The sequence below is a fragment of the Acanthopagrus latus genome, chromosome 12, assembly GCF_904848185.1.
Source record: "Acanthopagrus latus isolate v.2019 chromosome 12, fAcaLat1.1, whole genome shotgun sequence".
NCBI classification, from domain to species: domain Eukaryota; kingdom Metazoa; phylum Chordata; class Actinopteri; order Spariformes; family Sparidae; genus Acanthopagrus; species Acanthopagrus latus.
The window spans coordinates 14,939,452-14,953,175 of NC_051050.1; the positions used below are offsets into that span (position 1 = coordinate 14,939,452).

Genomic DNA, 13,724 nt, shown 5'->3' on the forward strand with positions numbered 1-13,724 from the left:
GTTCAAAAGAGACAAAACAATAACAGAATACAGTTCAAGATATTGATCAAAGCCTTAAAGTTGCATTAAAAGGCAGTGTTAAACAAAAATGTCCTCAGCCTTGATTTGAATTAGATGAGATTCGGGGCAGACCTGCAGTTTTCTGTGAGCTGTTCCAGATATGTGGCACATGATAAACGAATGCTGCTCCTCCATGTTGAGTTTTGACACTAGGGACTGGAAGCAGACCTGTACCTGACAACCTCAGTGGTCTGGATGGTTCACGTTGCAGATAAGAAATATATTTTGGCCCTAAACCTAAACATGTATTAGGTCTCTATTTGTTGTATTATTTTGCAACTGTAAGGGAGGTATTCATTTTATAGATAATTAAAGACAAAATTAATGATTGGCACATTGTCGCACCGTTTTGTTTTGTTTTGTTGTTTTTTTTTTTTTTTTACTTTATAAGGAAAAAGATTAAATAAAGGCAGGATTCTATAAACTGTAGTACACATCTCAGTTCAGCAGGAGGCGGTAATTGCGCTAGAAGAAGAAGAAGAATTTTAGCTTAGTAAGCTAAATTCGACAGCTAGACTCTTTTGAACATTTACATACACGTTAAATGAGCTAATTTATGTGATTCAAAGCTACTGGTAGCTGTATTTAGAAAAACAACAAATTAAAAACAAACAGTCAGACTCATCATCAGTAGGGGGCGGTATCACGCATATCGTCGTTTGTCAGCTGCCAGGAAGAAAAGAAGAAGAAGAAGAAGCAGCAGCAAAAGAAGAAGCATGGCGGCTGACATGAGATTACCAACTATCCGAAAAGCAGTTTCTTTATTGGATTCTGCTTCCGACCGAAAGGATCTGGTGGTCCCCGGCGATGTTATCACTTCAGACACCGGTTTCATGAGGTAGGCACTGGGTCTGTCGGTTCAGCGGGGGTGTGATCGGCTCCTGGGGCCGCACCATGTTGTCATGGAAAGAAATCAACGGAGGGGAGTTTCACGATCTTTGGTGCTGGTTCTTGTAACGACACTTTACTTTTTAAAGCTGATTTTTTTGGGGGGAAAAAGGCCAAGCTTGACAGTAAACCATATTTACTCTTAAAAAAAAATAGAATATTTGAAGTGAGCATCAAGAGATATTGGTGAGTTGGAGAAGCAGCATCATTATTTATTCTCAAACTGCACTAACTTTAAATCATCTCCTTAGAAACGTTTTGCTCATTTGTACTCAATAGTATGTATTGTTCTTTAATGGTGTATGTACATTCAGATCTTAAGCCCAGCCCGTGTGCTCTGCTCTGCCATCATCAGTGACTAGTGTACCCACCTATCAGGCTAAGACATTGTGGCTCTGTTGTCAGTGAGCACTAGCTAACCCAAATGTATCTTCCCACATTGCTGTTTAGACTTATAACTGATTATCATTGTTTATCCCCAGGGGTCACGGTACCTATGTCGACGAGGACAAGCTGACAGCATCAGTCGCCGGAGAGGTGCAGAGAGTAGACAAGCTGATCTGTGTCAGACCACTTAAGACCAGGTAAGTGATTAACTTGAGAGTTGCAAAGTCAAGTCTGCCTAGTTGATTAAAATTTTTAATTCAAGTGCTGCTATTTTTGCAGAAGTTATGTGGTCGTAATCTTGTTGTATGTTATTGTTTTTGCAGGTTCAACGGTGAGGTTGGAGACGTGGTGGTTGGCAGAATCACAGAGGTGAGGCACAGCCGACACATCTCCTCTCAAGCGTGATATCTGATGTATTAAATCCCTACAACATATAGCTCCAACAAGCCGTCTGTCTGTGTTTTGGTGATATGTTTAGGTGCAACAGAAACGGTGGAAAGTGGAGACAAACTCTCGGTTGGACTCCGTCCTCTTGTTGTCTTCTGTCAATCTGCCCGGAGGAGAGCTGGTGAGACGCTTGCTCAGTGTACTTCACTGTTAGCTTGAACTAGCTTTATCCTATAGGAAAATGGGTTGGGACCGGGAAATCTGTTTAAGGCCAACTTTTATTGATTACTTTAATAGTTAATTTAATTTTCTCTTTCAGAGGAGACGATCAGCAGAAGATGAGCTGACCATGAGAGAGTACCTTCAGGAGGGCGATCTCATCAGTGTAATTCACAGTACATTATAGCCTTTCATTGGCTCCTCCTTTGTGTTACTCTCATTTATAATGTTTGTGCTCATCTTTTTCTTGTGCTTTCAGGCAGAGGTGCAGTCTGTCTTCTCAGATGGAGCGCTATCACTTCACACCCGTAGTTTAAAGTATGGAAAAGTAAGTGATTCATATGTACACACTGACTTGCAGAGAGACTTTTATAGGGATTTTGTTACAAAAATTAAGCCAGCAATACTTTCTTGTCTTTGCAAAGTTGACCCTCATATCCTGTCTCAACTTTCTTTGAACAATCAGTTGGGTCAAGGAGTGCTGGTTCAGCTTTCTCCTTCTTTGATCAAGAGGCAGAAAACACATTTCCACAACCTGCCGTGTGGTGCATCAATAATCCTTGGGAATAACGGCTTTGTGTGGTTGTATCCTACACCAGAACACCTGGAAGAGGAGGCTGGGGGCTTCTACACCAGCCTGGAGGTGGGACCAAAACAAAGTAGAAACCACAAGTAGCAGTGTTTTGTAGTTTCGCCAGTAATTATATAGCTGAATACACAAGCAGATTTCAATTAGGTGAGGTTGATGACTGATTGGATTGCCATCCATTTACCTGGTGTTGTTGAAATACCCTTGAGTAATTTGCAAATGGGACTCACTTTATTAGTCTAATCTACTGCATCTCTTCTCTCTTGCCCTTTCAGCCCGTCAGTCTGGCAGATCGAGAGGTGATTTCACGGTTGAGAAACTGCCTGCTGGCTTTGGCTGCACACAAGGTCCTTTTGTACGACACCAGTGTTCTCTATTGCTACGAATCGTCAGTTCAGCACCAGGTAGGAAGCCATCAGAAAATGTTTGATGCGCTGTCGTCATTTACATCAGTGTTTAACAGCATGCAATTCTTCATCACCTCGCAAATGAAAAACGATGGCGATGAAAAGATATCGCAGTTTTAAAAAAGTGGACTTCTGTGATGTATTGTGCCATCTGGTGGCCATATTGGAAATCTACAATCATTGATGATTCACTGCAGTTCTCAAAACAGTGTGACATGGTTGGTTTTATTGCTCTTTTGGGTGGGCAAATGATGACTTAATCAGTAATGCTTCTCATAAATCCTGCACTTTATGTAATATCAGCATGTTAGCTAATATGCTGTCATCATATTGTTGTTAACACATCTACGTGGCACACTTCATTGTCGACATGGGCATTCTTTCACAAAGTTTTAGCTAACTAAGCCCAGCCAAGTTGTTTTATGGGTTGCCGAGCAGCTGCAACTCATATTACAATTTCCCAGTCACAAAAACCAGAAACATGTCAACTGTCCCTGCTAAGATCATTGAAGGAATTATGAATTGTGATTTTGGTGTGTAGATATTGGTCACCAGGATCCATACAATGTTCGTGATGTTTCAACCAGATATTTTCTCTGTGACTGATGTATTATTCTCTGCTTTATGCTGTCTTCGTAGGTAAAGGACATCTTGAAACCAGAAGTAATGGAGGAGATAGTAATGTTGACGCAACAGAAGCTGTTGGAACAGGAAGGTTAAAGAGCATTAGTCCTAACCCTGACCTCATTACAAAACTGTGATCACATCAAGCAGCTATGTCAGTGATGGACCACCTGTATCAGAGGACTTAAGTGGTCTTTTTTTCAAAGCACCCGTCCTTTTATTTGTCTGCTAATGAAAAGGGTGGGTCGCTTTTTAAATTCTGCAGGAATCACTTGAGCAGCTGTTCTTAAGCTTTGCAGAGGTATTTGTGGAACACTTTTTATAATGTGTGATGTTATACAAAAAAAAACTGTTGTATGCAATAAATTTTCTATAATTTACAGTACTTTTCAGTGTGTCAGTGTGGTGTCTTGTTGAAAAAAATGATGAAACAGGAAGGGGGGGAAAAGAGGTTTTAGTTCAAATGTTATGCAAACTTTTCCCATCAGCAATAGAGCCTGACCAGTGTATATACACACACACACACACACACACATAATATTTAAATTACATTGATTTGTTACTGGTGTCAGTGTACATGATTGAAAAAGCACTGAAGGTACTTTACAGTGTCATCATCATGCACTTCTCAAATCTGGTTAAAGATATTTAAGTGTTTCACATAATTGTTCACATTGTGACACACCTGTATTCTTATTTTGCGTTTTGTGAATAGTTTTGCTGCACAAAAATAATGCGACTCATTTCCGTTGGCTTTCATTGCATATCCATTCCCCTGTATACGTGCACTCATATCCCAATATCCCTAAAACATTTTTGATAGTATATTTAATGTATTTAAATCATAATTTTTTTCCCCAAATATGCATGTGAGTTAGAGGCTGCTTTTGTCCCAGGTCGTATGTTACATCGCTTCGATGAAACACACCAGATTGTAGAAGTAAACGGAAATCAACGTTTTAAAGGGAAGGTTTCCTCTGAGTGTGTCCCCACAGTGCAGTTGGAGAGTTGCTCTGTCCTCCTGCGCTCCCAGCATAATAAACCCTCTGCTCAGGCCCCATGTACTAGCCCACGCACGCACGTGACGTCACACGTCGCCCCACCCACATATTTCTGTAAACCACCTTGCGTATGGAAGTATGGCGGCACCAGCGACTCCACTACTACTCGGCCAAAGTTTATTGCTCAGATTTTCACGTGAAAGCGATGAATAAGTACGCGAACCGGGGGCTCGGCAACGAAGAGCTCGGCGACTGTAAACAGAGGAAAGCGTCTGCAGAAAGAGTCGTCGGTGTCCGGCCGGCAGAGCTTCCTCGATTTGTCTTCACCTCCTTGATTGAAGTGCCTTTAGTCCGGGTACCACAGGGGAAGAAACTCCGCAAGACGGGAAGAGTGGACACGGAAGTTTGAAACAAACTGAACACTCTGCCTTTGGAAAGACTACCTGTAAAGCATTATCTTCTGGCGACCAGAGATGTTTTCTGAGACATTTAAGTGCACTTGACCGACGTTTATGACCAGCGTGTAAACAGCGACCCAGCGAGATCCAACTGTTGAGTGCTCGCTGCGCTGCATACCACCAGCTAACGTTAGTTAGCTTCCATGGCTACCTTCAACATTAGCTTGAGGTCGCCTGCTAACCAACGATATAACTGTTTCTATGGCCGCGTAAGTATCCATATACACTTTTCTTCACTCCACAAGTTTAAACACTACTGTGCAAGTTTAGGTTATGTGGTAGACGTCTGTCATTTTTCGCTTAAGTGCTTACTACTGATGGTGCAATGTTTATGACAATGCTTTTGTAATCAAACAAGCTGCTAAGGCACAGTAGGGTTAGTAAGAACAAGAGTTAATGCATGTATGCAGCTTCATTTTTAAATGTCCTCCATGCTAATAGTTTGTGTGTAGCCTGCAGGGTCCTGAGGTTTAACAATGTTAGCTTGTCATTTAAAGAGCTTGATTTGTGTTACAAAGCGGAAATTCAGTGGATGGACACGCTAGTTATAACAGGGAAATGGGGTTGTATACACAGGAAGCACAGGTAATGAAGGTGTACTCACAGCAAACAGAGGCATACTTTTAATAAGTTTTCCATAAAGAGAGTTGTTATCAGACAAATGTGCTTGGATGTATTATAAGCCAAAGATGCATGTGTTTATTTCGCCTCTTCTTCATTCACAATGAATATGATTGTGTTGCAATCCAAGCGTATGTCAGGATCATTTGTACATTTTGTATGGTGTTGGAATGCAGTTGAAAAAATGATGATGTTCTCGCTGAGAGTATGAGGAACTGTGTTGCATGCTCCACATGCACTTATCTATTTTATGAGGATGTGGTTTTGGCCTCTAGGCATTCTTCGAGATCAACAGTCATCCTCATGTTGAATCAATCTTGAGGAAGGCCTGAGGGCAAAAATGCCATTTTAATAAAAGATAAATGCATCTGGAGCTAGCTAAGTGTGCAACAGTGTTTTCCTGCTCTCGAGTCCATAACCCTTAGTGCGCACTACTTATTGCTTTTAATGAAGTAATTCTCGATCATTTCCCCCCTCCAGGTTACTTTGAAATGCCTTTCTTTGACCTCTGAAGCACCCAAGCTCCATTAATGCACTATAAACAGAGACATACTGGAGTAATACGGATCTGCATTGGTGACCTGCATCACCCACACTCCAGGAGAGGACAGACTGATCCAGGGAAAGGGGTTCTTGTCCTCTCCCCATCCCCTCCCTGCCTGGTGGCCCACTGTTGGAGGGTGAGCAACTGAGACCAGCTTGGAGAGTCCCGGCTGTGGCCTGGCACCCTGCCCTTATGGGGCAGCAGCCGGGGAAGTTTGTAGGGGACCAGAGGAGACCCAGTCTGCCGGCCTTCATCAAGGGTGGGAGGAGGGAGTCGTCACGCCATGGGACGCAGCCCTGTAACGTTTTTGCTGTGCACGGTAAGAACAAATGCTTCTGATAAGAGCCTTTTTAAGGTTGTTTGATGTTGACAGCCAATTTATTTCTCGAACTGTTATCAGCTTCCTTATTATGTCATGGAATGGCACTGAAGCCTTTCAGAGCATCATGTGTCCCCACTTGGCCAGGAATCAGATACTAAGACATGTTTATGTCTTGTGCTTCTCTTGTCTGTCTGCCGCTTTACATCTTAACGTGCTGAGTTACATAATGAAAATGAGTGGATTGGACCCATCATTGTACATACTTGGGAAAAGAAGTGGATGGCACTGTTGTGGAAAAAAACAACCAAGAATTCAAGTTGCTGGGGATGTTAATGTGCTTTAATAGAAATCACAAGAGCGTACAAAACAACACTACTGTGGTTGCATCATTGAGAGCGCCGCTTGTCAGTTGAATAACAGACTTGCTTCCTTGCTCAACCTGGAAGAAATAATTAAATTGTAGCTTCTTATAAACTTATGAACTTACCACACATTAATAATAAAATTTGCCTATGAAGACATCCTTTTGTTGTCAAATTTGACACATGGTGACCCGAGAGATGGCATGACGAGTCTGTACCTTCGACTGGAATTTGGTTGTGATCCGTTGTCTTGAGTCTTGACCAATTTGTTTGCAATTTGTTTAGTAATGCTACACAGGCACTCCTGATGTCCACTGTCCACTGTTGGCATGGCAGTCTTTAATCAAGCAAATAATGTGCAGGAAACCACTGCCACAATGGTGTTATCATGGCTCACTTGGTATCTCTGGCATAGTAAACTGATTAAGAAATGAGTTGCTGTTAGTGGGATGGAGCAGTTAGGGTCATACAGACTCTCCAGCAGTGTTCTTTTCTGGCACATCCACTGTGGTTTGTTTGAAATGTTTTGAAGTCACCGACACACAAACAGATACACTAGTTTTTGGTTCAAGCTAAAAAATAACTCAACACTACTCTATACCTCTGTGAAGTCTGTTCAATTAAAAAGCATGCTTCTTCTTTTTGCTGATATTACAGTAATTAATTAATTAATTGAAGTAACCATGTTTTGTTTTGTTTTTCTTTTGACTTCTGATTCCTGTTTTTCATCTGGAAATGTGTTAATATGATAACAGTAACACCTGGTATGGTGCAGGTTAAAGAATATTTGTTTGTACATTTAGAACTTGTGTGTAAATTGTGAGTTTGATTTTACCTTTGCATCCTCAGTGTTTTATAATTTCGACAAATCCACTAACAATTAAAAAGTATTGTGAAGTATTTACTATATGTTCGAGGAAAAGATTAAGGTGTCAGAAAATCTTCTCTAACAAGAATTTATGCAATAATGATTCCAAAAAGAAAAATTCCGGCTGTTCCATAGGTGTGTAAATGAATAGTATTGATGCATGTTCATAAACTGTTGGTTGGAGATATCTTAGCAATTGATTTGTCTGGAGTCCATGACAAAACATTTAGACCTGCATGTCTTAATATATCCATATATTCTGAATGTAAGAGATTGAAGCATATTTAATTAACTTATGTTTCTTTATGGTTCTAATTCCAACCAGGTAAAGATAAATCGACTGGTCAGAGCTTAGTTAGATTGCAAAGTCTTGTCTTTTAAACATTAATGGCTAATGGTCCATTAGATCAGTCATACCACTCAGCTTTAAACATGGAATACACAGTAAAACACACGTTTGTCTATGCCTGCTTGTACTGAGCCTGCCTTGACTGAAGAATAGATGAATGGGAAGTCAGAAAGTATCATTAAAGAATACCTCATCATCTGTGATGTGTAAAAGAAACTTTTGTAGTGTAGCAGAGCTCAACAGTGCCTCCTCCTGTGTTCCCACAGGATGGTGTGTAGTGTGTACGCTACAAAGTTCTATAAGACATCCTGGACTACGTAGAGAAAATAGAGGCTGTGCCTGAAATTAAGGCTGCAGCTAATTTGCAGATTGTTCTCTCACTAAAATCATAATTCATCTTTTCATGATAATAAAAAGAGGACTACAGATTTCTTTTTTGTCCAGCCAACACAATCATTACGATCAAAATATACTGTTAAGTAACTATGAACAGCTAGTAAAATGAAATTTGATTATACAGATTGTTATGGGTGCTAAGAATTTGTTAAACTGTATTTTTTGCAATTGCATTTCTAGGTACAATGTAGATATGATAATGAAGTCTTTGGGTGTCTTGAGAGTCCTTAGTGTATGAAAGTGAGTTTAAAACTTAAAAAGCTGTATAAACTCTCTCTACAACAGTTCATTATGAAAAAAGTACAAAACATAATGTCAGGGAGCGAACTCAGACCTTATTGCCGTCATGGCAGGTTTAGATGACTGCCATACCTGATTCAGGATACCTGAAATTGTTAGTGATGAGCGAATAATTTCAGAGCCATAGTAGCCACAAATATACCTGAAACACAGGCCTTTCTGAATGAGCCAATCGCGCCTGTGCCTCATGAAGAAAGCTTTGTCACAGAGAAAGCCTTGTTTGCCTCGGGGGATGGCTAGCCTGCTGCAGGCACAGAGCCTCAACGTGCTTGGCAAAGCAATGACCCAGTATCCCCTGTATCACACTGGAGATGGATGTCTCACCTGATGATGTTTCTGCCTGGCCTTGTGCATCTTTTACTGCATAACCACATAAAGCAGTGTGCCAGGTTCCTGGTTTACTTTCTTGGTTAGAGGATTATGTTTGGTTCTTTCTCTAATGCCCCGTGTGATGACAGAAAGAAAGCAGACTTTTGTAGCTTCAATCATAACCCATAGAAACCCGTGGTGACATCATCCGTTACTTCATCTCTTGTTTTTATACTCAATGGTTTGTTATTTACTAGTTTTGGCTCATGAGAATGCCTTCTTGGTGGGCTATGTCTTAACATATTCCCCAGATTAGCACAACACATAGTCTAACCAAAGTACAGGGTGGGTTGTTCTTCATAAATCAAAACAAAAATGTGTAGAGAATTCTTTTTACGTACTTGTGCTTAAGTACGTTTTTTCTTTTTTCTTTTCATTAGCTCAGAATTTACACTCCATGATGTAATAGATACTCATTGGGGGGGTCAGGACAATAAAACTTCAAGATCTAGAGGTGGATCATAACATGTCTATCCCAAGACATCAGTGGAATGTAGTGGTGAGGTAAACAGAAAACTCATTTATCAATGCAGAACAAAATGTCAGATAAAGTTGCCAGCAGCTTAGAAAAATGAGGGCTAAACTGTTTTAACTTTTTGCAGTGGTCACTTGCTATTGAACCAGAAGCATCCCATGCATCCAGCTTACTGATAAGTTTACCAAATGTGTCTGTAAGGCTGCGATTGCCTTGTCAGGCATACTTTCCACTGACTCTAAGTCTTGCATAACACAGAGGGGGACAGGACAGGGAAGGTCAGAAAAACAGAATGAAAGCCTTTGCCGGTAAATGGATCGAACTTGGCAAAGGGTCAGTGACATGGGGTGTGCTTGTTTTCCCTCTCTGCCCCTTTTTTCTCCTGTGATGGGCAGGTTAGTCTCTGAAAGTGGGGGATGTGAGTCACAGTGCAAGAGGAGGGCAATATCAACACATGATTTTTACATCCATGTTTTTTTTGCTTTTCTTCCTGGTGAGCAACAGCTAGTTAACACGGCTCTAGCCAGCACCATGCTGCTTCTCAGCAGGCAGGTTCAGACCTCTGCATGCAGCTGCCTGGGAGAGAGACGGAGGCAGGGAAGGGCAAGCAAAGACCTGTCTCTGCTCTTGGCACCTCTGTGTACTGTACAGTGGAGGGGTATGATCTCATTGGCTAGCTAGCACAGATTATAAGGATTGAGCTGGTTTGTGGATATTTAGAGCCATAACTTGCACACTGTATTCCTGGCAGTTTTTTCTGTGTGTGGCTGAGATAAACAGGGTATCCCCTTACAGTAGACCTGGATGGATCATGAAGTACATTTCAAGCTGAAGTATGTTGTCAGGCCAGTTAAAAAACAGGTCTGAGCACAAAGCAAAAGTTTGATAATTCCTCTTGGGTATCATGTTTACTCTATGATAGGCAAGGCAGTTTTATTTATAACAGGCAAGTTAAAACAACGCAAAAACAAAGTTAAAGGTCCTGTATTATACACACTGAGATTTTATTATCATTTTGATTGTAACGCAGATCTAGATGCCATATAAGTACTGTGAGAACTGTGAAGATATTAAGATGTAGATGGCGCATGTTCTGAAAAAAACTCTTAAACGAGCTGCCATTACCTCTGTGAGATTGTGGTGTGTGTGACTGTACAGTAAGTACCTTCACCCTCAATGGCACGGCCATTGTTGCAAAAACACAGTAAGCCCTGAATGCTGAAATACATTGGACAGTGCTTGTTCAGGCCTGTGAAAGCTGACCAATCAGAACAGTCTGATTTCACGTTTAAAAAAATGACGTTTTTGAACACTAAGCATATTTTAAGATTTTAACGTATCTTCATGAACTAAATATTAATTGGACATTGTGATGAATAATAAAAAATGAAACTATCAGCGTTTACCTTGTCCGGTGTTGTGGCTATTTGTGAATATTTTGTGAAAGTTAAGTCAGTTTTAAGTCAAAACACCACAATTTATAGCTAAAACACAATTTGAAGAGCAGAATTAAAGTGATGAATCCATAAAGATATAAAATAGTTCACAGCACTTGAGAACAATAAGGTTTTCAGTTTGTATTTTTAAAACAATGATGACTGAAACAGACACAACAATATACCCTTGACAATGTGTATTCAGCAGTGGTCATTGCTGATGTTAAACCACTTATCCACTAGAACCCAGTTTTTGAGATTAATAGCCATCAATTATTACTATATTTGTACGCTTTCTGCTGCAGCTTGTCCGTGCCACACCAGCCCCCTTTTTGGATATAAACGTCCAAAAATATTTTAACTGAAAGAACATGATTGCAGTCAAGTTGATGTAACCATGAGTGGTGTCAGCAGAAGCTCTCTGGGATTGTTGTTTTTACCTCTGGTATTACTCTGTAAATGTGGTCAAATTTGTTTCACTTCCCCTAGATATGCACCTCCCTCCTTCCTTCTTTAATTTTAATATGTAAATCTTGCGGAAAACAATATGAGACGACTGGCAAGTCTGAAATGTTTTTGACTGGCTGCAGGAAGTAGAATTGCTGTGTTAAAAGTATTCAATGAAGATGTGATTCCTTTCATTTGTCTTCCTGCTCTCCCCTGAAAAGGGGCTGACAGAGGAAAGAGGAAAGTGGAGCGGGATTTGGAGGTTGGAGGGTTCAAAGGAAAGAGGATCTACTATTTTTTTATGATCACAACAATATTGTCAGAGGGGGTAACATGGTGATTGCTGCGCCCACAAGTTCCAGAGTGTTTTGCCCCCTGGTGGTCACATTTATTAAAGGGGTTCATGTGTTTTGTCAGTGTAATTGCACTTCCACTCCTATAGTCTTGTTCTTACTTATTACTCACTCATCTATCAGCTGTTTTCCTGTCAGCACCTATTTGCCATATTATTAATCTAACTTTTATTGCCATTGCTGCACCATATTAAAAACCTTTCACCGGTAAAGCCACGGAAGGCTATTACTGCGAATCAGCTACAGGAAGCCTCACAACCTCGAAATTAGTCATTGAACCATTACCAAGATAAAGCCATTAGATTCATTGCAACTTTAAAAGCCCCAGGAGCTTTATTTTGAAGAGATTATTTTGTGCAAGGGCAGTCAGGCAGAGCTAGAGAAAGACACCGATGCCTATGTGTGAAGGGCACCTGTGATGGGAGATGGAATAAACTTTCTGTGACTTATTTCCTAGTGAGCATCTTAGATCAGAACAAACTAGCTGCCACGTTTGAATTCCTCATCCTTCTGTTTCAGTACAGTAGTTGGATCAAGAGCTGCAGACCACAGGGCACACCTCAACCCTCTAACATATAATAAAGATAAGATGCATCTTTTACCATGCCATCTGATGTGGTTTGGAAGACCATACCATGCACTCTGATCATACTGTTTATGATTTATCACAAGTGGCTTCGCCGAATGGAAATTTGACGTGCAGTGAGTGCGCTGAATAAACTATGTTGTCCCTCAGCTGCACGCATATTGTGCAAGTTTCAGTAATTAAACCATGCAGTCATGTGATTCTTGATCTACTACAAAGGTTTTGTTAATCACCTCCTAGGTGCAAATGTTGAGACTTTTATTTTAAAGTGGTGGTGGTTAATGTATTTTTGATAGTCTGGTCCCTCTTTCTCATAATACAGCCTTTCAGTGACATCATTTGGTGTGTGTGTGTGTGTGTGAGTGTGTGTGTGTGTCTGGAGCAGCTGCATACAGCGTTTTTGCAGTAAGTTAATCCATTTCTCTTCTAGTCTGTAACTGTCTGGAACTCGAGGAATCTTTACGGTCTACACACCAAATCTCCTCCCATGATCCCTGTGGGCCCTCCAAGAAGCAAGGGGGTATGTGTGTGTGTGTGTGTGTGTGTGTGTGTGTGTGTGTGCGTGTGTGTGTGTGTGCGCACGTGCACGTACCCATACAGCAGGCGCCTCATGATTAGGCTCACTCAGGCCAGCTGTTGGGCTCCTGGTGGCTTGTCTCTTGCCGTGGCTGGCCATGTCTCCACATTATTGTGTGTATGCACGTGCATGTGCGTTAGTGTGAGAGGCACATTTGTCCCTTACCTGATGACACATTACTGATTAGTAAGTGTGTTTTCCCCTCTCATCAAGTCTTGACCACCTGGAAAGGAGTCCACTTTATTACCACCCTAAGCCGATGACTAGTCAAAACAGCTGTGCGTATAAATCAAGCTAGTCTGTGTCTCGCAAGATCCCTCTTTGTAACTCTTGTAATCAAAGTCCACAAGGACCTGATTTCATGACACTAATGGCAATCATGTGTCACAAATATACAGTATTTTATCATGTTTAGATCTGAAATAGTACAAGTCTGAGTGATGGAGTCAAGGTAGCTCTTCACAAATGCATCTATGACCATGCACTCCCCATAGAAACAGACCCGAGGATTGGGTAGTTGTGAAGAATTTGAAGAAACTGGTGTTTGCTCGTATATTAACCGGACTCAGTATTTTACCAGTAGGAGTGGCTTACATTAAGTAGGAACAATTATTCTGTTTTTAGCTAATGACATTTCAAATAATAAGAGAGGTGTTATGAGTTTTTTTTAACAATATCAGTATTTCTGTAGAGTCATTG

At 40.8% G+C, this 13,724-nt stretch overlaps 2 protein-coding genes across 3 annotated transcripts in view; both read left to right on the forward strand.

The window, feature by feature from the left end:
- Positions 1 to 599: 599 nt before the first annotated feature.
- On the forward strand, positions 600 to 3,946 carry exosc2 (exosome component 2). The gene is made up of 9 exons (XM_037117302.1): positions 600 to 898; positions 1,431 to 1,532; positions 1,659 to 1,704; positions 1,814 to 1,903; positions 2,042 to 2,107; positions 2,201 to 2,269; positions 2,408 to 2,584; positions 2,806 to 2,934; positions 3,577 to 3,946. Exons 1-9 carry the CDS (start codon positions 777 to 779, stop codon positions 3,655 to 3,657), a joined length of 882 nt encoding a protein of 293 aa, XP_036973197.1. The 5' UTR covers positions 600 to 776; the 3' UTR covers positions 3,658 to 3,946.
- A 711-nt stretch (positions 3,947 to 4,657) lies between these two features.
- abl1 (c-abl oncogene 1, non-receptor tyrosine kinase) overlaps positions 4,658 to 13,724 on the forward strand; it is a 34,466-nt gene continuing 25,399 nt past the window's right edge. Inside the window, exons 1-2 of one of the 2 annotated variants that reach the window (XM_037117266.1) lie at positions 4,658 to 5,229; positions 6,122 to 6,504. In XM_037117266.1, coding sequence (XP_036973161.1) covers positions 6,378 to 6,504 — 127 coding nt within the window. In that variant the 5' untranslated portion in view covers positions 4,658 to 5,229; positions 6,122 to 6,377. The remainder of the gene's footprint in view (positions 5,230 to 6,121; positions 6,505 to 13,724) is intronic. The other variant, XM_037117267.1, reaches the window with a different exon arrangement.

Excerpts from the sequence above, each read along its gene's own strand:
- exosc2 (XM_037117302.1), top strand. The coding sequence starts at position 777 with ATGGCGGCTGACATGAGATTACCAACTATCCGAAAAGCAGTTTCTTTA. Across the intron at positions 1,533-1,658 it reads GTCAGACCACTTAAGACCAG|GTTCAACGGTGAGGTTGGAG; the intron begins GTAAGTGATTAA and ends TTGTTTTTGCAG. Across the intron at positions 1,705-1,813 it reads TGGTTGGCAGAATCACAGAG|GTGCAACAGAAACGGTGGAA; the intron begins GTGAGGCACAGC and ends TGATATGTTTAG.